A 24,241-nucleotide genomic window follows, 5' to 3' on the forward strand; every position below is an offset into this window, starting at 1 on the left:
ATTTTGGAAGGTATTTTAAAGCCTTTCATCATTTCTTTACATTTTCAAAATAAATGTATTAGTCACCAATACAAAGTCATCCTTGGTTCTACATACCATGTCGGATTTTAACCCGAGTACGATGATGAGTATCGACTAATTATATTCAAATGAACTTAAAACAATTAGTTCATAATTATCTTCAAAACTATTCATATCAAGCTTATAAAGTCGAACCCGACATCGAATATCATCAAAACAATGATGATTATTCAAGTCTCGTTCCTCAAATCAACACAAATACGACCTAAACGGTCCTTTCAAACCAAAACGGGTCCAAATACCCATTTTCAATACGTTTTATATACGTTTTTCAATGGTCAGAATGCGTCTTATACTGTCGACTGACCCGCGCCTAAACAGGCCGATTCTTTTCCTATTTTCAAACCAGGGGAGACCCCCTTACATCGCCAATAGGCTCGCGCCTCATCTGGCTGCCTGGTGCAGGGTCTGTTCCCTTTCCAGCATTAGTCTAGGACGATCCTGACTCCGATTAACCCGGATATAGGACGGATCAGATGACTAATTTGCTCATTCAAAAATAATATTTGCAAAATGCCTTACTAAGACAAATGGATCGCATTATGCACCATAAACCTAACTCGGTAAATGGATGTTTAATTTCCATCTTGCATGCAAATCAATCATAAATCCAACTCGATATCTTATACTTGATACTTGAATTAAATCAACCGACTTAGATAGCTCTCACATGTTAGGTTTAAATTATTGGATGCGCATTCATGCATTTAAACCGTTTTACCAACTTTTGTATTCAACCAACCAAGATCGATCAGTAGAGGCCGCTACCGCGGGCGGGATTGGGTGTCTGATTAAAGGGCTTCCCAATACGTACCTTCACCTCTTACTCAGAAACTTTGGATAGTGGACGATCTTATCCAGGGCGTACGAGAGTCATTCAAGAGATAGGATGCTAAAAAGGGACAATTCCTTATCTTTAGTACCTATGTCAAACACTGCTTTGTAATTCGTTTGACCGAGGTATAAAGTGGATTCGAACGGGTTCCAAGCATCCCACAAATGCTTGGTGGCGACTCCGAATATCTCTAATCATTTCGAGACCCTTACCGAGACGAAACCGACCGATCTAAAGCGATCCGGTCGAAAGCATTTTTACGCCGCCGAGCGTGGCTTTCAAAAGACCGCTGCCATTGTCCACAGATCGGCTGGGCATATGCAGGTGGGCCCATGTCCATAGATTGGCGACTCCGCTGGGGAAAACTAGGACACTTATGTCTTTGTGATCCTTAGATGGTGAGACTCGAACGAGGTCTTGGTTGGAATGCATTAATTGATATTACGGTCATGGTCGGGTTCCTTGTCCGGGCCCACAACCTAACCCTTTTCGACCAATCGGCTCGTCCCGTCGGCGTGAGTTTTCTCATCCCCGCGTTTCGAATCCCGATTGAGTCAAGCATACCGTTGACGTTACACATTTCTGTTTCGTCAAAGAGCTTTTATCACTTTCGAGCACGAGGCTAGGGCACCTTTCTTACACATTTTGTTTGGATTGGTATCCCTCTCGCAAATCGGGGTTTGATTGCTTGGTGTGTAACCCACCCTTTTAAGCCAAAACCCATGTCAGCATTATTCATAATATAATGAAACTGTGAGTGCTTATGTGCTACTTGATCATAAGTCCTTCCGTGTCATTTTCAAACTTTCAAAAAACACCTTTTTGCGCCATTATAATGGCCATTTCAAACCTCGGTCTTTCGCCGACCGTTGCACGCCTTTCTAGGCCGTCGTAATGACGATTTTCAAACCCGGTTTTTATAATCATTTCAACACGCCTTTTTAGGCCATCGTAATGACGATTTTTAAACCCGCTATTTATAACCATTTCAACACGCCTTTCTAGGCCGTCGTAATGACGATTTTCAAACCCGGTTTTTATAACCATTACAACACGCCTTTCTAGGCCGTCATAATGACGATTTTCAAACTCGGTTTTTTACAACCATTTCAAATCACCTTTTTACGCCATTATAATCGCCGCGTCTAGACACGGATTTTAACCCGTTTTGCGCCAACAATGGCTCTTTCAAAACACGAGAAAAGCACACATCCTTTTCTCGAGATACTTTCGAGATCCCGAGGACCATACACCGTCCCCGAGATCTCTTCAAAAAGTTCAAACCCGATTTTCAAAACATACAATTTTGAATTTCAAAAACCGTCTTGGGAAACAGTACATTGTTTTCCGAGCTGACTCAAACTCAAAACCGTCTTTTGCAAACAAACTTAAGACAACCATTTCAACTGACCGACTTGCGGAGATCTCTATCTTCGAAAGCCGTCCCTAAAGCGACAAATGAATCTTTTTGAAAATTTCAATTTTCGAAACCTTCAGTCCACCATTCCAATTCCGCCTCGTGTTTATCAAGTCGAAGCAAACGTACTTATGGGTCTTTACTTATGAGTCGTCTCAACACGAGACTCGTCCAATGGCGTCACGCCGCTACGTTGGACTCGTGTCAAAAGTTCGGTCAACACCGTCGCGTCATAAATCGAGTCAGCACCGAGGTACCACACACGGTCATCCTCGTCTTGTTGAGTCTGATCTTTGTCTCGTCCTTTGTGTTGTCTGCGTTCAGTCTTTGAACCGTGTCGGATTGAGTTGTAATGTGAGCCGTTTTTCTACCTCAGAGCCATGGCCCCGTCTTCAACTTCGTCCAACAACAACAATGATAACAACAGAGATGTCATAACTGCTCAGCTAGCCAGCCTACTCACTGCTCTTGAGGTCACTCTGGATCATGTCGAGACCCGTATCGACACCCTGGAAAACAAGGAAGCTGGAGAACACAACACTTCGCCTTTGACTGAAACTAAGAAAAGGCTCAAGCTCTTGGAAGAACAACTCCTAGCCCGGGGTAACAATATCCATCTTGAGAACAACCGAAGATTTGAACCTGTTGGGGATCAACTCTCCGACAACTTTACCCTGACTGATGTGCCCAAGTTCAAGGGAGTGGAGGACCCGCTCAATCATCTTCGAGCCTTCAAAGACTACATGGCCATATAAGGGGTCAAATAAGAACTCTTCACCCGGATATTCCCATCATCCTTGGAACCGATCCCTCGCCAATGGTACTACTCCCTTGACCCGAAGAACCTTACTACCTGGGATGAGGTCGCAGTTGAATTTGCTAAGCAATATGCCGACAATGTCGAAATCCAAGCCAATACCCATACTCTTGAGGTCCTAACCCAGAATAACAAGAAGGGATTCACCGAGTTCTTAACCCGTTGGAGGAGAGTAAGTACTCAGTTGGTCAGTGAGCCGAGTGAGTCAACCTTGGTGGAAAAATTTGTCAACAATGTTCGCCCAGTATATGCCAACTTACTGAGGTACCAAAACATTAAGACCTTCCAGGATCTGCAAATCCTTGGGACACGCATTGAAGACGACCTCTGAAAGGGTGTCTTAGCCAAAACCACCGGTAGAGGCTACCAGGGATCCACATCAACCGGATCTCGCCCTTATGGTCAGACGAACAAGATTGATGAGGTCAACCTCCTTGAACCAACCGCCAAGAGAGCTGAGCACCCCCAAAGAGTGTTCACTAATATAGGGTCAACTTATGCAAGCGCCATGAAAAGGCTTATGGACCAAGGGAAGCTACAACCAATCGGACCCACCCCGGATCCGTCTGATGCTAAGAAATCCCGCTTCTGGAACCTTAATGCCTACTGTCAGTACAACCAAGGGAAAGGTCATGACACGGAAACCTGCTTCAAGCTCAAACACATCATCCAAGACATGATCGAGAAAGGAGAATTGCCTTTGCCTCCAACAACTAAACCAAACAACAAAATAAACCCTTTGGGAATCCATGCCATCTCTGATGATGAGCCAACCTTGGACTGCTCACACCTCATCCTGCCAATTGATGACGAGGTGAATGCCCTAGAGAAGGATGCCTCGGACGGGGTATTTGTGTTCACCGCCGCAACTATGCTTGCCATGTTCCAACAGGTCGAGGAGGCCATAACCAGTCTCTCCGAAAGGATCACCCGACTTGACGATGCCTACCGCCGACTGATTTTCAATCCTCCAACACCACGCCCTTGGGAGGGTCCCCCAAACACCCAAAACTACCCTCACCCGGATGGATTGCTCCCGCGACCATTCTAGCATGCACCTTACAATAATCACCCTCACAATAATCACCCCCACAATAATCAACCTCACAAAAACTACCCTCACAAAAACTACCCTCACAAAAATGTCCCTCACAAAAACTGCCCACCGAGGAATACCCCTCCAAGGTACCCTCGAGATCCCGAAATCAATGGCATCTGGAGAGACGATGTTGAAGATGTCTATATTGCTCCAGGGAAAGTGAAACAGGCGAAAGAGATCGGTCATCTTACCCGGTCCGGACGCCCCTATCAAAACCCGAACAATTCAACCGTCGCTCCAACAACGAACGACCAGGTCGTCCCGGACGCGGACACTCAACCAAAGGCTCCCGAGAATTCTATCCTCAAACAACTGCAGAAAGCAAAAGCCAAAATCTCAATTTGGCAACTGATTGCTACATCCTTCGAGCATTGACAAGCTCTACTACAAGCCTTGGGAAAATTGACTGTGCCCTCTACCTCCTCCCCGGAAGAAGTAGTGGCACACATGACATGGGATGTCCCTGATTTGAGCAACCCAGTTATCTTCTCTGACGAGGATATCCCTCCCTTCGGAGTCAACCACAACCTGGCTCTGTACATCACCGTACAATGCCTCAAAAAGAATGTGCCTATGGTTCTTGTGGATGACGGATCCGCGGTGAATGTCATTCCCCTCAAAACGGCTTATAAAATGGGTACTAAGGAAGCTGATTTGGTCCCAACCAATCAAGGAGTACGCGCTTATGACGGCACTCGTCGTAAGGTCGCAGGGCTTATCACTCTAACCGTCGCAACCGGACCACTGGAGAGGCAAACTAGTTTTCAGGTAGTCGACATCGACGCCTCCTTCGACATGCTCCTTGGACGTCCCTGGATCCACGCCGTCAAGGCAGTTACTTCAACTCTTCACTAGAAAATCAGGATCCCCTTCAACGGGAAAACAATCACAATTCCTTCTTCCCCGATCAAAGCTGTCAGGAGAAAGGGAATAGCCTCCCAAGCCATCGAGGAGGACGACAATGGAATGTGGAGATTCCAAGTCGTGAATGCCATAACCGATGAATCAACACCCTTTGATTGTGACCCGTTTGCCAACCTCAGAGTCAACCGCATTCTGATGCGCCAGGGTTATTTCCCGGGTTTACCCCTCAATCCACTGAAGAGCACCTTACCTCCCTTGAAACAGGCTAAGGTCCCCAACATCCCCTTCGGACTGGGCTATGAACCTACCGATGAAGATATCTAGGAGATGAACCTCCTAGTTCGGAAGCGCAAGAAGCACGGAGTTATCCTCCGTCCCTATCATCTGACCCTCAATGGATACTTTGTCCCCGATGAAGAGTCCGAGCTTTATCATGGCTTTCCGGAGCCGATCTATGACTCTGTGGCCAAGGTCAAGTACCCGGGTGTGGAAGTCTTCCAAGACTGCTAATTCATCCCCGACAACACCGAAGCTGCATCAACCAAGTCTAAGTCGTCCTCATGCCTCGACGGACAAGTTGTCACTCTCCTCTTTGGAGAGGATAACATCAAGCACCTCGACTATGAGGACATCATCAAAATCGCCCTGAAGGACAACCAATTTGACCCAACCGCCTTGATCTCCGACAATGGCCCGGAGAAAGCTACGCAGGGCTGGAGGAAAACCGTCAAGTGGACCGATCGCCAAGGCCACATTCTCAAGATCACAACTGGAGAAGGCCCTATGTTCAAAGAGGGAAGTGAAGAAGAATCTGAGTCTGAGTCGGAGTCAGAGTCTGTCATAGCTCCTAACACTCCTGATGCCCCAGTCAAGGCCCCTTTCCTGCTGTTTTATCGCAAACTTGTGGCTGATTCAGAGGCTGGGCCTACTAGGGTCACCCCCACTCCCATGAAAGGTAACAACCTGGAGCTTGTTCCAGGGGCCACCTCCTCTGCTGTGTCGCCCCTGACTGACCATGAGATGTCTGTCCTCTCCGAGCTTTTCGCTCGTGTCAACTTAATGAACGCTAAGTTTGCTTATGACTCTTCTCAATTTAACTGCAATGCAATTCTGAATGACTATGAGGAATTTGACTTGAGTGACTACCCACCTCACCTAGCCAAAGAACTTGACAAACGGAAAACCAGAACCCCCATCATTGAGGAGACCAAACCTATTAACGTAGGAACCGACAACACACCTCAAGAACTTAGGATAGGGACAACCCTTGACCCCTCGGAGAGACAACAGTTCATTAACCTCCTCTATGAATACAAGGACGTGTTCGCCTGGTCCTACAAAGATGTTCCTGGGATTTACGGGGAAATTGTAGAGCACCGGATACCCATTAAGCCCAGAGCTAAACCCGTGAAGCAAAAGCTGCGTCGGATGCATCCTAGATGGGCCCTGAAAATCAAGGAAGAAGTGGATAAACAGTTCAAGGCTGGTTTCATCAAAGTGTCTGAGTACTCCAACTGGGTGGCCAACATTGTTCCTGTACCAAAGAAGGACGGAAGAATTCGGGTTTGCGTCGACTTCAAGGATCTGAACAAGGCGAGTCCAAAGGACGACTTTCCTTTGCCACATGGTGACATTATGGTGGACAATACTGCCGAACATGCTCTCCTATCATTCATGGACGGGTATGCTGGGTACAACCAGATCAAAATGGCTGAGGAAGACATGCACAAGACTGCATTCACTACACAGTGGGGTACCTATTGCTACACGATCATGCCTTTTGGTCTCATCAACGCCGGAGCAACCTATCAAAGAACCGCTACCACTCTCCTACATGATATGATGCACAAGGAGGTAGAGGTATATGTCGATGATATGATTGTCAAATCAAGAGAACGGGACGGCCACATCAGCGCCCTTCGGAAATTCTTTGCTCGTCTGCGAAAATATAACATGAGACTAAATCCTCAGAAATGTGCATTCGGGGTCACCTCCGGAAAACTCTTGGGACATGTCGTCAGCAAAAGAGGCATTGAGATTGATCCAACTAAAATCAAAGCCCTTCAACAAATGCCACAGCCTAAGAACGAGAAGGAGATTCGGGGATTTCTCGGTCACGTTCAATACATCAGCCGCTTCATTGCCAAGCTCACCATGATTTGCGAAGCAAGATTCAAGAAACTTCGCGCCTCCGATCACACCGATTGGGATGGCGATTGTCAAAAGGCCCTCGACAGGATATAGGAAATCCTATCCAAACCTCATGTCCTTATGCCACCTCAACCGGGGATCCCTCTATCCCTATACCTGACTGTTACCGACACAGCCATGGGAGCAATGCTAGCACAAACAGTCGACGGCGAAGAACGAGCCATCTACTGCATCAGCAAAAAGTTCATTGAGTATGAGATGAGGTACACCCAACTGGAGAAGACATGCCTTGCCCTAGTATGGTCAACAAAGAAGCTGCGACATTACATGCTCAGCTACACGGTCCACATCTAGTCCAAGATGGACCCAGTCAAATACATCTTCGAAAAACCCGTACTAAACGGAAGGCTGTATAGGTGGACACTCATTCTGTCCGAGTTTGTTCTCAAGTTTTTACCCCTCAAGGTTATCAAGGGAAGAGCAGTCGCCGATTTCCTAGCAGAGAATCCCGTCAACGAGGATCCAACGACGATACATGGTCACTTCATGACGAAGACATCCTTTGTGCTGACTCCGATGCATGGGACCTATACTTCGATGGTACATCTAATCTGAGAGGTTTCGGGATAGGAATCCTTCTAATATCACCAGAGGGAGAACATGTTCTGATCTCGGTCAAACTAGACTTCACCGTCACCAACAATGCTGCCGAATATGAAGCATGCCTCATCGGCCTACAAGCAGCCATCACACTTGGCATTAAGAGGCTGAGGGTCCACGGCGATTCCTCACTCATCATCAATCAGGTGTCCGGATCATGGAAAATCTGAAGTGACAGCTTAGCTCCCTACCGAGCGAAAATCAATCAAGAGGCCGAGTTCTTCAACCAAGTCGACTACTTCCACTTGCCACGAGAGGAAAATCAATTTGCTGATGCCCTAACGACACGACGTCGATGCCCCTATGTGTCGAGAGAAGGAGCGAGCCAGCTCACATTTATGCCATCAACAACAACGAGGAAAACCATGTCGAACCCTGGTACCAAGCCATCCTCAACTACAAAACCAAAAACGAATTCCCTCTAACTCTGACCCAACAGGACAAAGAGCCATCCGTTTACTTGCATCACAATTCGTGATGAACCAAAATCAACTATACAAAAGAACACCCCAATGAATTCTCCTCCTTTGCATTGACCATCACAGAGCCAAAAAAGTCATGGGAGAGGTCCACGACAGAGAATGTGGCCCTCGCATGAGCGCAATGATGCTTACCCGAAAGATCATACGGTTAGGCTACTACTGGACCACCATGGAAGCCGATTGTCATAACTACGTCAAACATTGCCACAATTGCCAAATCTTCGCCAACATACAACACATACCACCATCTCTTTTATACACCATGACATCACCCTGGTCTTTCTCATCCTGGGGCATCGACATCATCGGGAAGGTTAACCCGATAGGCACTAAGGGGAATTGCTTCGTCCTCGTCGCCATCGACTATTTCAATAAATGGGTGAAAGCGCAGTCATATGCAGTCTTGACCGCCAAACAAGTGGCCAAGTTCATCCAAAACAACATCATCTGCCGATATGGGGTACCCCATAAAATCATCAGCGACCAAGGCTCTCACTTCCGGGCGGAAACTTAGGCCTTGCTGGACAAATACAAGATTAAACGACATCGATCATCCCCCTACCGTCCCCAAACCAACGGAGCGGTGGCGGCATCTAACAAAACTCTCGTCACCATTATCAAGAAAATGCAAGACAACTACCGCGATTGGCCGAGCAAACTCCCATTCGCACTCTGGGGATACCGAACCTCCATTCGAACACCGACAGGCGCCACACCCTTCTACCTAGCATACGGTATGGAGGCGGTTCAACCGGTAGAGTTAGAGGTCCCTTCTCTTCGCATCCTACTGGAGAGTCAGGTCCCTGAGGCAGAATGGACCGGTCAAAGGTACGAGCAACTCACTCTTCTAGACGAGCGGCGGCGCAACGCCTTGCACAATGTCCAGCTATACCAACGACGTATACAACGGGCATTCAACAAGAAGGTTAAACCCAGGAATATCCGAGAAGGCGACTTGGTCCTCAAGTCGGTCCGAGCACCATTACCCGTCGATCCGAGGGGAAAATTCAAACCCCACTGGGCCGGGCCATACCTGGTCAAGAAAATACTTTCCGGGGGCGCAGTGAGACTGAGTGACCTAGACGGGGAGGATTCTACAAACCCGACCAACCTGGACCAACTCAAGAAATACTACCCTTGAACCGTAGCAACCAACGACCTAACTCTAGTTTTACAACTAGCGACCACCTTAACCCTTTTCAAGTCAAGTTCCTCAACGCGTTCTGATTTGAAATTGCATGTTTTATCCAGTCTAAGTTACGGCACCTTGCCCGTTTCGAATGTCCTTTGATCTGTCAAAGGCAATATCCATTTGCACTAACACAAACAAAAACACCCTGAACTACGAGCATGGTTTGGTTTCACCTCTTTAGGTGGATAAGTAGGCAGTCCCTCTTATACATGAGGGATACAACCACAAAACCCAATCAAATTCACAAAACCGCTGAACTACGAGCATGGTTTGATTTCACCTCTTCAGGTGGATACGTAGGCAGTCCCTCTTATACATGAGGGATACAACCACAAAACCCGATCAAAATTTAGAAAACATTTCGAACTACGAGCATGGTTTAATTTTACCTCTTTAGGTGGATACGTAGGCAGTCCTTTCTTAAACAAGAAGGATACGACCATCTCCATAATAAAAAAAACCACATACAAAAAACATCCCCATCAAAAAGAGAAAGGGAAAGCCATTCCCTTTCCCCCAAAATACAAAAAATAAGCCTTTCTCCCTTCCTACAAAAATCCCACTTTCCCAATTGCAAACGTTTAGGATGATTCAAACCGAATTGCCATTACAAAATGGATGAAAGAAACAAGCGTTCACAATTTTTGACACGAGCAATCCTCTTATTTAATTAATAATGGGAGGGATTACAAATTCAACAACAAATAAAGCTCGACGAGTCTACAACTTGTCAAAACTAAGGTGTCGACTAAAACACCTCACATAATAAAACTATCACAAAATATACCTAGTACAACATAATAAAAACTCACAACACTAATACAACATAATAATAAAGTGGGTAATGGAGGTCTTCACTCTTCCATTCTACCCTTGCCGTTTCCCTCGGGATACATTTTCCCCTTGTTCTTCTTGTTGGGCCGCCTAGCTTGAGCCCTCTCTTCGGAACGGATCCTCAACGGATCTACCACGGCAACGGCCTCCAGTCTAGTACAACACTCCATGCTCGATCCAAAACGAGCCCATGCACAGCCCACTACATTTTTGGGACCCGAGCTTCTCCTCTTTGGTGGCCTTATCACATCCGGGCTAACTCCATCAACATAATCCTCAAAGAAGGCACGGTTGGCCTTGCCAACCTCTCGATACTTCAAGTCGACAACCTCGTCCTTACGGAATCTAGACCTCTCCTCCAAGGACAAAGCTCTTGACCACTTGACATAAGCGGGAGTCACCCATGTCGTGACAACGGGGTTTGGTACCTCCCAAAGCGGCCGAGTGGCCCACCATCTTTCGAAGACCTCCACGAGCTCGGAGTTCCGGAAAACATTCTCTTGGACAAGGGTATCTTGAGCGGGCACCTTTTGTTGACGCCCCATTTGCCTCATAAGCCTTTCGGGATAAATGAAGGAAGAAACCTTTAAACCCACCACCATCAAAGAACTAGGACTAGCACCCGAAGCGGGCAACCCCGTGAAGGACCTCAAGTGCCACCATGGCACCACCCAACGGATGTGAGGACCACCCTCCTCCGACAATCTTGCGGCCCAATAAGCCTCAGTGGAAGCAAAACTATCCGAGTACAACTTCTTCTTCATAGTAAGGTGGCGGAAGGAATAAGAAGAAGAATCAACCGGAGGCTCTACATACCTTAGCCTCTCCAATAGACACACTTGGAGAATCCTTGGAGATCCAAATGAAGGAGCTTCTCCACAAGAGCCTTCCTTGTCCAAAGCTTGGATGATCTCGCCAAGCACCAACCATGATGGATCTCTACCATGCCCCATTTGCTCAACCACATGCACGAGGGTCATGCTACCATAGCATTTTGGCCCTTTCTTCTTCAAAGCATCAACAAAGAGGTATACATGGACAAGGCAAAAGGCAAGAGCCCTTCTCCTAGCCACCTCCGAAACATTGGCATCTAATCGGTTTGAAAAGATGTTGATAAGAACCAACATATCCACACCATGTGGAGCAAGAAGGAAGTTGACTTGACTTGTCGACTAGCCCAACATTGAACGGAATTTCTCCTTGTAGTATAACCGAGTCGGAGGAAGCACCGGAACACAACCCGGCCACTCACCAATGGCTCCAACTTCTTCGGCAAGAGGACAAATTTCACCTTTCGGAAAAAACGAAAACATGGTGTTTCGAATCCCAAAACCGAGAGCATGCTTCGAGAAATGAGGATTGCACCTTGACTTGACGGAGCACCAACAATTGACCAACTCCCATGCAAATAAGTTGATACTTTTCGGGAGGCGGCAAATCCCGGCACCACTGTCGCAACACATTCTCAAAGGCATCCATGAAATATTTTTGTGGAAGAGGAAGAAGAGGTTTTGTAGAGATGATTTTGTGTTTCGGATGATGAAACAATGAAGCACAAACATCACTATTTATACAAAACAATCAGCGCGTTTTTCAGAAAAAAGGGAGAGCTGACTTCTATCGCCCAATAGCTTGCGCCTCTTTAGGCCCATTCCCAGGATTCTCGCCTTGAATTGTCCCTTTCAAGTTGTGTTTTCTCCTGACACCTCAAACCTCCAGCTAGAATGCTCGCGCCTCTTCGGGATGGTCCAGGACATTTTGTGTTTACTCACACTCACATTTCCTTGTTTCGCGTTTTACGAAATCCGACACGGTTCCCACGACGCAGCTTTAAGCATACGGATTTTTCTTTCTTTTTTTTAAGGAGGGAAGGGCTAGTCGCCCCGATCCACGATGGATCGTTTCCATGTCAGACAATTCGTTTCCATGTCAGTCGAAATTCCGAAAGTTTTTCACTTTTTTCGCGATTTTGCCAAAAATAAAATCAAAAATTGATAACACGACATCAATTTTCCTCAAAATACAAGTAGTCACAAATTCGAGTCTTGATCTCACAAAAATCAAATCAAATACACTCGCAAAAATCTTTTCTAAAATTCATCCCTGACGGTTTGAGTTTGAATTTTTTTTATCGAGTCAAAAATCAAATCCAACAATTCCGATGCAATTTAATTCAAGACACGAGTTAATTGCTCAATTTTCAAATCAATTCCTTTTGGAGTCCAAACGTGACGATTTATCGCAAATTTTCAAAATACCCTTTCAAATTTCAAATTTCAATTTTTAACTTCGAGTCGTCATAGTTAAGTTTTGTTTTCAATCAATTGCTTGTTACGTGTTTATGTTTATGCATATGTGCTACCTGTTGCCTGTTTTCTACACTAACGATGCAGGAACTAGTGCGAAGCAAAAGGGGAATTGACAATCGACAGCGCTCCTCCGAAACACAACAAAAAAAAAGCCAAAAATCACAAAATGAACCACAATCCAAAAACGCATATATACAAACCGCCTCACGTAAAATACATCGACACACGGCTGACCATACAAACAGGATCCGGTACAGACATTTATCATACAGACACTGGCCTAAGACAACAAACTGGGGGCTACCTGCCACCTACCAAACTAAGCACTCCCTATCCTTCCAATCGGAAAACAAAAGGAGCAACAAAGGAAACAAAGGAGTAACAGCGGAAGTAGAGGTGGTTACCATAACGGTAACGCCGCATTCCTACTCCAAAACAAAAGGAAAAATGATGCCTGGCAGACTTCGGACGACACGACAACCGAGGATCGTAACTCAGCACGTTACCCCGACGTTGACCTCCAATCGTCAGAATTCAAGGGTGAAAAGGGACCATGACAACGGACGCTACCCCGATGTTGACCCCCAATCACCAGAACACGACAACGATCAAAAGCGGAAACATGGGATAACACGCCCGTATTGAAACCCACTAATCGGACATCCAAACCTCTGCAGACAACGACCAACGATCGATACCCGTTCATTGGCCGGGCAAAGGCCGCCAGGAGAAACACAACCAAGCCTGTAACAAAAAACAGTCGTCTCTCCTCCTCCGGGATCATCCTCCTCCTCCAAGGCCCCCGCAACAAACCTCATAAATCCCAAATGATCCCCTGCAACCAAAGAACGTCAGCCGAAATTTCGGCATTACGACGGCGTAAAATGGACAAATCCAAAAAAAAAAACTGCAAAGCAGAACAAGGGCAACGCCGCCCAAACCCAACCAAACAAAAACAATTCACAAAAAAACAAAAAACGCACAAAAAACGACTCGCCCTTCTTTTCAAGAAAAAGACGAGTCAAAACAACCACAAAAAAAAGCGGCACCCCATGGCCCGTACAAGGTCCGCCAACAAACCAAAATACATTCCCGATGCAATGGGGTATTTCTCTACGGCTCGAAAAGGCAATTCCTACGCCAATTTGAGCACAAACCGGTCAAAATTCCAAAATACGACAGCAAAAAGGCAACGTGATTTTATCACGCCTCAAAGCGACCTAAACTACCAATAAGGTCCATTCCAAGGCAAACTGACTCAATTCAAGCCCAAACAGGCGCTTATTGTGTCAGACATAAGACCGTCACAAAAGGCAAAAATTCCAATTTTGCCCACAATACCCAACAAAGGTCCACAATGGCAAATACGGTCTTTCCCAAATACAATGCAACTTAGTGGGACCCACTATCCAAGGAAATAAACTTGGCATTGTGAAATGAGACGGTTTCTTCGCCTCACTCACGTTTTTCGAGCATAGGGAGCGGGAACGGGGACCAAAATGCAAACTAAAAGCACCCCTATACTCCTAAACAGGTTTCTAACCTAATGCAATCATCAATTTCACTCGAAATGGGCTCAATCGAAAACGCTCAAATCGATTTTCTAGGGTAAACATTTCGCCCTAATTCAATCAATCAAAAAGACCAACAAATGCAAATGGATTCAAGAGGAAATACATACCTTGAGATGACATATTGATAATGGCACGAATGGAAGCAAGCTAGAGACCAACAATGGCGGTTTTTAGTTTGTCGAAAGGTTGAAGACGATGGAATGAGAATGGTATGCAAACCATTCTCGCTTCTTTTACAGGAAAATAGGGAAGCACCCTTATCTCGCTAGGTTGCTCGCGCCTCAATGGGGTGCTCCCTGCTCTATTCAGCGAAATTTTGGGCTTTGGCCCAATTTCCCATAACAAACTTCAAATTTTCAATGACGATGTTAAGGACCGTCATTTTTCAAATAAAAAAATAATAGTGAAAATTTAAAATTCACTATTACTTCAAATTTCGAACGACGACAATTAAAATTATCATTTTCAAAAATAATAGTGAGAATTCAAAATCACTATTTCTTCAAATTTCGAACGACGGCAATTAAAACCGTCATTTTCAAAATATTAGTTGGAAATTAAATTCCAATATTTTCACCACACATGTCAACGGCGGCAACATAAACCGTCATTTCAAAAGTAATAGTGAAGATTCAAAATTCACTATTTCCTTCACATGTCAACGGCGGCAACATAAACCGTCACTTCAAACGTAATAGCGAAAATTCAAAATTCGCTATTTCCTTCAAAACTCAAACTAACGGCGATTAAAACCGCTACTTCAAATTCAAAAACGAGTAGTGAAGATTTAAAATTCGTTATTCCTTCAAATGTCAAGAGGGGACTTCCTCGCGGAACCCGCTTATGTCAAAAACAATAATAGTGAAATTCAGAATTCACTATTTCCACGGCGGCATCAAGAGTCCGCTATTTCCAAAACAAGCCCATCCAAAGCGGCTATTCTCACGGTTGATCAACCAACTGCCCCCATGGCTGGCGAGCCTTACTACGCATCGCGGCTGGCGAGCCCTCCTCATATACTCCCCATAGATGGCGAGCCTTACTACGCACCACGGCTGGTGATCCCTCCTCATATACGCCCCATGGCTGGCGAGCCTTACAACGCGCCGCGGCTGGCGAGCCCTCCTCATGTACGCCTCATGGCTGGCGAGCCTTACAACGCGACGTGGCTGGCGAGCCGTCCTCATATAAGCCCCATGGCTGGCGAGCCTTAAAACGCGCCGCGGCTGGTGAGCCTTCCTCATGTACGCACCATAGCTGACGAGCCTTTGTCCGCAAACACACAAGGACATATCCTTGCATGCCTCAGGTATGACTCCTTCTTATGGCTGGCGAGCCTTTGTACGTAGTCTAACGGACTTTAAACAACCTGTACGGACAATCGACAGACTCTAAAATGTTCCCGACGAGAGGTCCTTGGCTCGTACCCTCGAGTCGCCTGGGCGCCGCCCTTCCCGACGGCAGGTCCTTGGCCCGAATCCTTTCGAGCCGCCTTGACGTCGCTTGGGTCTCCAGGTTGTAATCTTCGATTGACCTGGGGGATCTACTTTGACTTTCGCCCTGTCCAAGCCTCAGTTAAAGTGAGGGCTCTGTAGATACCCAGTATCTGCTGAGACTCCAACAAACACCCGATGATTATCGGACTATAACATGCTTTGGAATCGCGGCGTTTGATCGACAGTTCGTGTACAACTTTACGTCGGAAAACTTAAAACGATTTCGAAAATGAAACATTTCAAAACTTTTTAAAAGTACCTGGAGTGTTTAATGCATGACGACGGGGTCGCAATGACACTAACTTGAGTCAAAACAGACACCGGACCAAAAATAGACTCAAAAATTCAAATCCCGACTCCAACAACGAGTCAAACACAAAAAACAAACCATTCAAATGCTTCCATGTTAAGATTTACAAGATTCATGTATGGTCAAGCTAAGTACCAAACATGTGCATACAAATCCTAGGATAGAACAAATCATGATTGCATTTGTGTGAAAGCGACAAGACACCTCGAAGACCCGCGACGTGGCTCACGCCTCTTTGAGTAGCCCAGGTGGCCACGTCGCTCAAAACTCACACAACCACTCATTTTCCTATAAATACCCCTCAAATGCCCCCATTTAAGAACTTACGCGAGTATCCGCCCCCTCTTTCTCCCTTAAAATTCTAGACTCGACTTCCTAAGTCACAATCCGACGCGTATTTACGACCTACCGATCGTAAATACAAGCCTTACACATTGTTTGGTACCGTCATTGTGCATTAAATCACTTGACCGACCATCTCGACCACTACACCATCACTAATCTAAATAAAACACTCTTTTTACTTACTAAAACGGTTTTAAACCGAGTCTTTTCCGACCAAACGAGTTGATACACTTACGTCGGTTTCTCGCCATAACCAAGCATGTAAGTATGAGGGTGTAAAAATCCTTCTTTTATCATGTCTTTACTTGTTTCATGACTATAACATGCTAAATCATGCATAACATGGTCCAAAACATGGGAAGAATGAGCCAAAACCGGACTTTTTGGTTGAGGCAGAGGCTACTTACGTAGCACACAGGCTCGTGCCTAAAGCAGCCTACCCAGCCTTAAGTCCAATCCGTGTTTGGTCTCTTCTTTTCCTCTATTTTTCATTTTTCATATTTGTAATCGGTTTTTACCATTTCAAGTATTTTCAAACCCATTTTATTTTCTTTTACAAGTGTTAACCATAAAACATTTTTCACCCTTGGTTCTTAATACCATGACGGTTTAATCCGTGTTTCGGTGATAATATTTGGTTAATTACATTTAAGAGGTATTTTAAAGCCTTTTATTTCATTTCTTTACATTTTGGAAGGTATTTTAAAGCCTTTCATCATTTCTTTACATTTTCAAAATAAATGTATTAGTCACCAACACAAAGTCATCCTTGGTTCTACATACCATGTCGGATTTTAACCCGAGTACGATGATGAGTATCGACTAATTATATTCAAATGAACTTAAAACAATTAGTTCATAATTATCTTCAAAACTATTCATGTCAAGCTTATAAAGTCGAACCCGACATCGAATATCATCAAAACAATGATGATTATTCAAGTCTCGTTCCTCAAATCAACACAAATACGACCTAAACGGTCCTTTCAAACCAAAACGGGTCCAAATACCCATTTTCAAAACGTTTTATATACGTTTTTCAATGGTCACAATGCGTCTTATACCGTCGACTGACCCGCGCCTAAACAGGCCGTTTCTTTTCCTATTTTCAAACCAGGGGAGACCCCCTTACATCGCCAATAGGCTCACGCCTCATCTGGCTGCCTAGTGTAGGGTCTGTTCCCTTTCCAGCATTAGTCTAGGACGATCCCGACTCCGGTTAACCCGGATATAAGACGGATCAGATGACTAATTTGCTCATTCAAAAATCATATTTGCAAAATGCTTTACTAAGACAAAGGATCGCGTTATGCGCCATAAACCTAACTCGGTAAATGGATGTTTAATTTCCGTCTTGCATGCAAATCAATCATAAATCCAACTCGACATCTTATACTTGATATTTGGATTAAATCAACCGACTTATAAAGCTCTCACATGTTAGGTTTAAATTATTGGATGCGCATTCATGCATTTAAACCGTTTTATCAACTTTTGCATTCAACCAACCAAGATCGATCAGTAGAGGCCGCTACCGCGGGCGGGATTGGGTGTCTGATTAAAGGACTTCCCAATACGTTCTTCACCTCTTACTCAGAAACTTTGGATAGTGGACGATATTATCTACGGCGTACGAGAGTCATTCTAGAGATAGGATGCCAAAGAGGGACGATTCCTTATCTTTAGTACCTATGTCAAACACTGCTTTGTGATTCGTTTGACTGAGGTATAAAGTGGATTCGAACGGGTTCCAAGCATCCCACAAATGCTTGGTGGTGACTCCGAACATCTCTAATCGTTTCGAGACCCTTACCGAGACGAAACCGACCGATCTAAAACGATACGATCGAAAGCATTTTTACGCCGCCGAGCGTGGATTTCAAAAGTCCGCTGCCATTATCCACAGATCGGCTAGGCATATGTAGGTGGGCCCATGTCCACACCTTACCCCCTTTTCATCTGCCAAATACAACGAAGCAGGCCCTCATTGACCCGTAGTGGTGTGAAGCCATAACAGATGAATTCATCGCCTTGCAAGCCAATCAAACCCGGACACTCGTCCCATATGACCCATCCTACAACGTCATTGGATGTAAATGGATTTACTGTATCAAATATAAACCTGATAATACAATTGACAAGTATAACGCTCGGCTAGTAGCGAAAGGGTTTATTCAACGTTCCGGGATTGATTACTCCGATACTTTCAGTTCGGTAGTTAAGCCTACCACGGTACGTACGTTGCTATCTCTTGCTCTTACTCACTCTTGGTGTCTTCGACAACTTGACATCAATAATGCGTTTCTTAAAGGTTCATTGTCTGACACTGTTTATATGTCTGACCAGCCTCTCACCCATTGTATGTATGTCATCTCACTAAGGCTATTTACGGTTTAAAACAGACTCCTCGAGCTTGGTACACGACACTTAAGCAATATTTACTTTCCACTGGGTTTCGTGCCTCACTAGCCGATCCTGTATTATTTTTACTCACGACACCGTCTTGAACTATTTATTCACACACTTGCCTCACGTTTTTCCCTAAAAGATTTTGGCATGTTGTCTTATTTCTTAGGAGTCGAGGTCACACCTAATGCACTAGGATTAATCCTTACACAATCAAAATATATTCATGAATTATTGCACAAACACAACATGTTGGAGTCAAGCCAGCTCACACTCCACTGGCTGTTCACCCTCCCTTATACGCTGATGGGAGTTCACTTATTTCCAATTCGACTGATTATCGAGCTATTATTGGTAGTCTTCAGTATCTTTCGTTAACCAGACCTGATTTTGCTTTTGCGGTTTACAAATTAGCTCAATTTATGCAAAACCCCACCGAATTGCATTGGGGAGCGTCGAAACGTCTTCTACGTTACCTCAATGGTACGTCCCACGTTGGTTTACAACTGTTTTGTGCTTCTCCTTCATGTCTTCACGCATACAGTGACGCGGATTGGGGAGGTGACTGTGATACCTATGTGTCTATAACCGGTTACATTACCTATTTGGGTCGCAATGCCTTATCTTGGGCGTCTAAGAAGCAGCGTGCTTTGGCTCGCTCATCCACTGAGGCCGAGTCCCATGCTGTTGCGACTACTACTGCCGAACTGATTTGGCTCCAGTCGTTGTTAAAGGAACTTCGAGTTCTTCTTGTCTCACCTCCAGTAATCTACTGTGATAACTTAAGTGCTACTCATTATTCAGCTAACCCGGTTTTCCATTCCCGTATGAAGCATCTTGCTCTTGCCTTTCATTTTGTCCATGAACGTGTTCAAATCGGTCTACTTTATGTTCAACATATTTGTGGTGATGATCAAATTGTTGATGTTCTTACCAAACCCCTTGCTTCACCGAGGTTCATGTTTCTTTTGTCCAAGATTAGTCTCGCCTCTGGGTCGTCCATCTTGCGGGATCGTGTTAGGAATATTACATAGATATTATCGTCATTGTATATATTATCATCTTTCCTTTTTCTCATTGTCAATATTATGTTCATACTCGTAAGTTGTATATTTTCCTTATTCTTTTGTTTGGTTTTAGGTAATTGTTTGTATAGCTTTCTTTTTTTTTTTTTTTTTTTTGTTGACGAGGGGGTTGATTCCCCCTGGGCCCATGCATTCCCACACCACCACATGGACCATGTAAGCCACCCCCTTCGGGGGCTGCAGTGGCCAAGTGATCATCGCCCCAGCTGGTAGTCGAACTTGGGACCTCTCAACTCATGCATTTCTGCAAGGTTCAAGGTTTAACCCAGCTACCACTGGACCAACACCACTTGGTTTATAGCTTTCTTCTTCTCCAATGCATTGTATTAGTATATAAGAATGTCATTGCACACATTGTAATTCATCAATACAATTTAAAACTTTCTCATATATCTTACAACTAATAAGTACTAAGTGTCACCTTTTGCTTATTATAAGAGCTGAGATTGAGAATGAATTTAGGTTTATTTCTGTTGAATGTATTATGTTGAATTTCATGGATGCATGGAATAAACTATACTTTGAATTTATGTCACTAATAAGTACTTTGAATTTATGTGAACTTTTGCTAATTATATGAGCTGATATTTGTGAACTCCGAAATTGACCGATTTCAAATTGTTTTAGTACAACCGTAAATATTACTATATTAATTAATTTTAGATAGAAAAGATTACTTCATGTCACTAATAAGTACTACTAAGTACTAAGTGTCACCTTTTGATTATACCTCATCCAAAATATACTTTTTACTCCTTCCTAGTTTAGTATTCTTCCTTTTTCAATAAAATACTCTTCATATTAGAGAAAAGGGAAGAACACTCAAACTAGAAGGGAGTATATGATATATATTAATGTAGAGATAAAACTAATTTCTTTACTAAATTTTGGAATTTATTTTTCATGTAGGGGTAGATTTGAAAATAAAGACTCGTAATTTAATTTGATCTGATTTAGGTGTGAATAATAACCCAATAACATACTCGTAATTTATGATAATATTTCAAGTCAAAGTTTTTAATGCAACCCAATCATCTCAAAGACCTAATTCTAAAAGATGATTTCATTAAGATTACTTTTATTTGGTGGAATGCGTGGTTTTACTGAAATGCCATTATCTTTAATAATGTTCATTTCAATATCAGCAAACTTAATCTCTTATGCGGTAATAACATTAAGTTCTAGAATGAGACTAGTCATAAGGATCTCTACAATCCTGAGAAAGACGGGTCTGCTAAAAACACTACTAGTAAGGAAGAAATATGGTGAGAGATGTTTGACCTAGAGAGAGAAAGTGTTTGCCGTCTTTTTAAGTGAATATTGTGCTTTACAATGGCAATTGAATCATCCAAATCCAATACAAACAAACATCTGAGTACAAAAAAAAGCAACTACTATTTCAGATTATATCAGATCTGAGAAAGACAAAATCATTCACGATCCTAATGTTGATGAAGGACAAAAATTAAATAATGGCCATGAAATTACAGGGATCCCCTCTCTACCATTGCCTAATACAGATGGGTGGGTAAAGGATGTGGATGAGGATTATAAATCTACATCTAAGGACATTTACGAAGGGGCCTGGTATCAGCGACATGAAAGGAAGATTATTCAAATGATTGATGATGAGCCGACTGATATGTTTCACCTTACTGATGATGATGTCCAAGGAGAACTTGACTATTGGAAGCAAGTAATATTTGGCTTTGTGGTTGGTGCTAATCCTCCATGGCAAATACTGGAAAGCTTCCTGAAGAGAATATGGAGCAAGTATTCCATAGATAAAATTTCATTCTTACCAAATGGAGTTTTCTTGGCTAGATTCTCAACTGAGGAGATGAAACAGGCAGTCCTAGGGAGTGGACACTTTTTGTTTGATAATTAGCCTTTTATCCTTAAACCATGGGTGCCAGATATAGAATTGACCAAAGAGGAAGTAAAAAGTGTACCTGCTTGGATTAAATTTCTCAATCTACCTCTGAAGTTCTGGGACAAAAGTTTAACCAAGCTAGTAAATCTGGTGGGTACCTATATCAAGAGTGATGCTGCAACAGAACAGAAAACTAGGTTAGAGTTTGCACGAGTTATGGTGGAATTAAAACTTGGACAACCTTTTCCTAATAAAATCAAATTTATAGATGAGAAGAAGCAATTGGTTGAGATACAAGTGGAATATGAATGAAAAACTAGTGTTTGCAGTAATGTAAATTAATAGGGCATGAAAAAAAGAACTATAGGAAGGGCAAAACTGTGGGTAAAACTGGAGTTGACAAACGTGGGCAGAAGCAGGTATGGAGACCTATTCAGAAGAAGGTACTAGTGAGTGAACCTCATGTGCTTACTCTTAATATCCCACCAATTACAAACAAGGAACACACACCAGTAGGGAGTCCAAAAACTAAAGGAGATCACAACAAAGACTTGTATATGCCAGTTGAGAACCATATAGACATTGACACAGTCAAGACACCTGAAACCAAAGCAGGAAGTGCTCTAGATAGAACAATGTCCCCTGTTAAGCAGCTTAGGGCAACTAGACAGGACATTGTTAATGTCAGCAGAGGTAACCAACAATCTCCAACTTATATGGAGGTGTTAAGCGAATCTAGCTCCCCCAAGAAAGGCATTGGCATAACTGGTATTGTTCCCCTCAATCCGAATCCATGATTAATTTTGGTTTTTGGAATGTTAGAGGCATGAATAAGGAGGAGAAGCAGATTATTGTAAATATATTCCTTTTGGCTAATAATGTAGGTTTTTTTTTGGCTTACTAGAAACCAAAATCAAGCCATCCAGATTAAATAAGGTAGTGACTAAGGTGTTTAAAGATTGGAGTGTTTCTACCAATTCCACTTATCATAAAGGATGAAGAGTTTGGGTGCTTTGGCAGCCACATATGGTGGATATTCAGTTCTTGGACTATAATGCTAAGTTTATTAATTTGCAAGTCACAAACAAGGAAACCCTTAAGCATATGTTTGTTACATTTGGCTATACTTTTAATGAAGTAAAAGAAAGGGAGATTTTGTGGGTTATTAGACTCAAAAGTGTTGCTCATAACACTCATAGACCATGGGTACTATGGGAGATTTCAAATGTGTTACTCAAGCTGCTGACAGACTTGTGGGTACTTTCTCTAATGCTGAGGCAGAACCTGTTCAACAGTGTCTAGAGGAGTGTGAAGTAATGGATATTCAGTCTATTGGAGCTTATTATACATGGAATAACAAGCAACCTCCTGAAACTAGAGTGTACAGTAAGCTTGATAGACTATTAGTTAATTATGAATGGTCTATTCAATTTCCAGAATACTATGCCAATGTCCTTCCCGAGGGACACTTTGACCATGCCCCATGTTCGGTGAGTAAGGCTACTACAGGGCAACATAATAATAAGCCTTTCAAATATTATAACATGTGAAGTGCTGTTCCTGGGTTTCAGGACTGTGTTAGGCAAGTCTGGAATACACACATAGAGGGCACAAAGATGTATGGTGTGGTTAAAAAGTTAAATCAGTTGAAGGCAAAATTAAAAAAGATCAATAAAACATATTATTCAGATGTGGAAAATCAGGCTGATGTTGCAAGTACCACTTTACATCACCTTCAACAGAAACTTGCTCTAAAACTAGGGGATGAGGATTTAGTGAGACAAGAGTATGATTCCAGTCTACTCTCTGTTTCCCTACAGCAAGCCAAAATGGTATTCTTGAAACCAAAGGCTAAGGCCCACTGGATTGCTGAAGGAGATGAAAACTCTTTCTATTTTCACGGAGTGCTCAAAGCCAGGAAGAACAAAAATTTTATTCATCAAATTAAGGATCACAAAGACACTCTATACTGATGAAGAGGGGATCCAAAAAACCTTTTTGGATTATTATCAGGTCTTACTTAGCACAAACACATTTACTCAGAAAGTAAACAAAGCTATTGTGCAGCAAGATAATATTTGTACAATAGAACACATGCATATCTTATTATCTCCAATTACAAAAGAGGAGATCAAAGATACTAACTTTCATATCCCCAATGATAAAGCCCCAGGTCCGGATGGGTATTCTAACAAGTTCTTTAAGAACACTTGGGATATTATGAATGATGAGGTTAGCAATGTTATTCTAGATTTTTTTGAATCAGGCAAACTCCTCAAACAATTAAATTGTACTCTTATTACTCATATTCCCAAGGTGGAATGGCCTTCTACAATGTTTCAGTATAGGCCAATTGCATGTTGTAATGTGATTTAGAAATGTATCTCTAAGTTCTTTTGTTTCAGGCTAGC

At 43.4% G+C, this 24,241-nt stretch overlaps 1 protein-coding gene across 1 annotated transcript; it reads left to right on the plus strand.

Annotated features, from left to right (window-relative positions):
* The first annotated feature begins 23,032 nt into the window (after positions 1–23,032).
* On the plus strand, positions 23,033–23,803 carry LOC141620368 (uncharacterized). Its single transcript, XM_074437259.1, has 2 exons — positions 23,033–23,320; positions 23,402–23,803. Exons 1-2 carry the CDS (start codon positions 23,033–23,035, stop codon positions 23,801–23,803), a joined length of 690 nt encoding a protein of 229 aa, XP_074293360.1.
* The last annotated feature ends 438 nt before the right edge of the window (positions 23,804–24,241 follow it).

Source organism: Silene latifolia, chromosome X, assembly GCF_048544455.1.
Source record: "Silene latifolia isolate original U9 population chromosome X, ASM4854445v1, whole genome shotgun sequence".
Lineage (NCBI taxonomy): Eukaryota > Viridiplantae > Streptophyta > Magnoliopsida > Caryophyllales > Caryophyllaceae > Silene > Silene latifolia.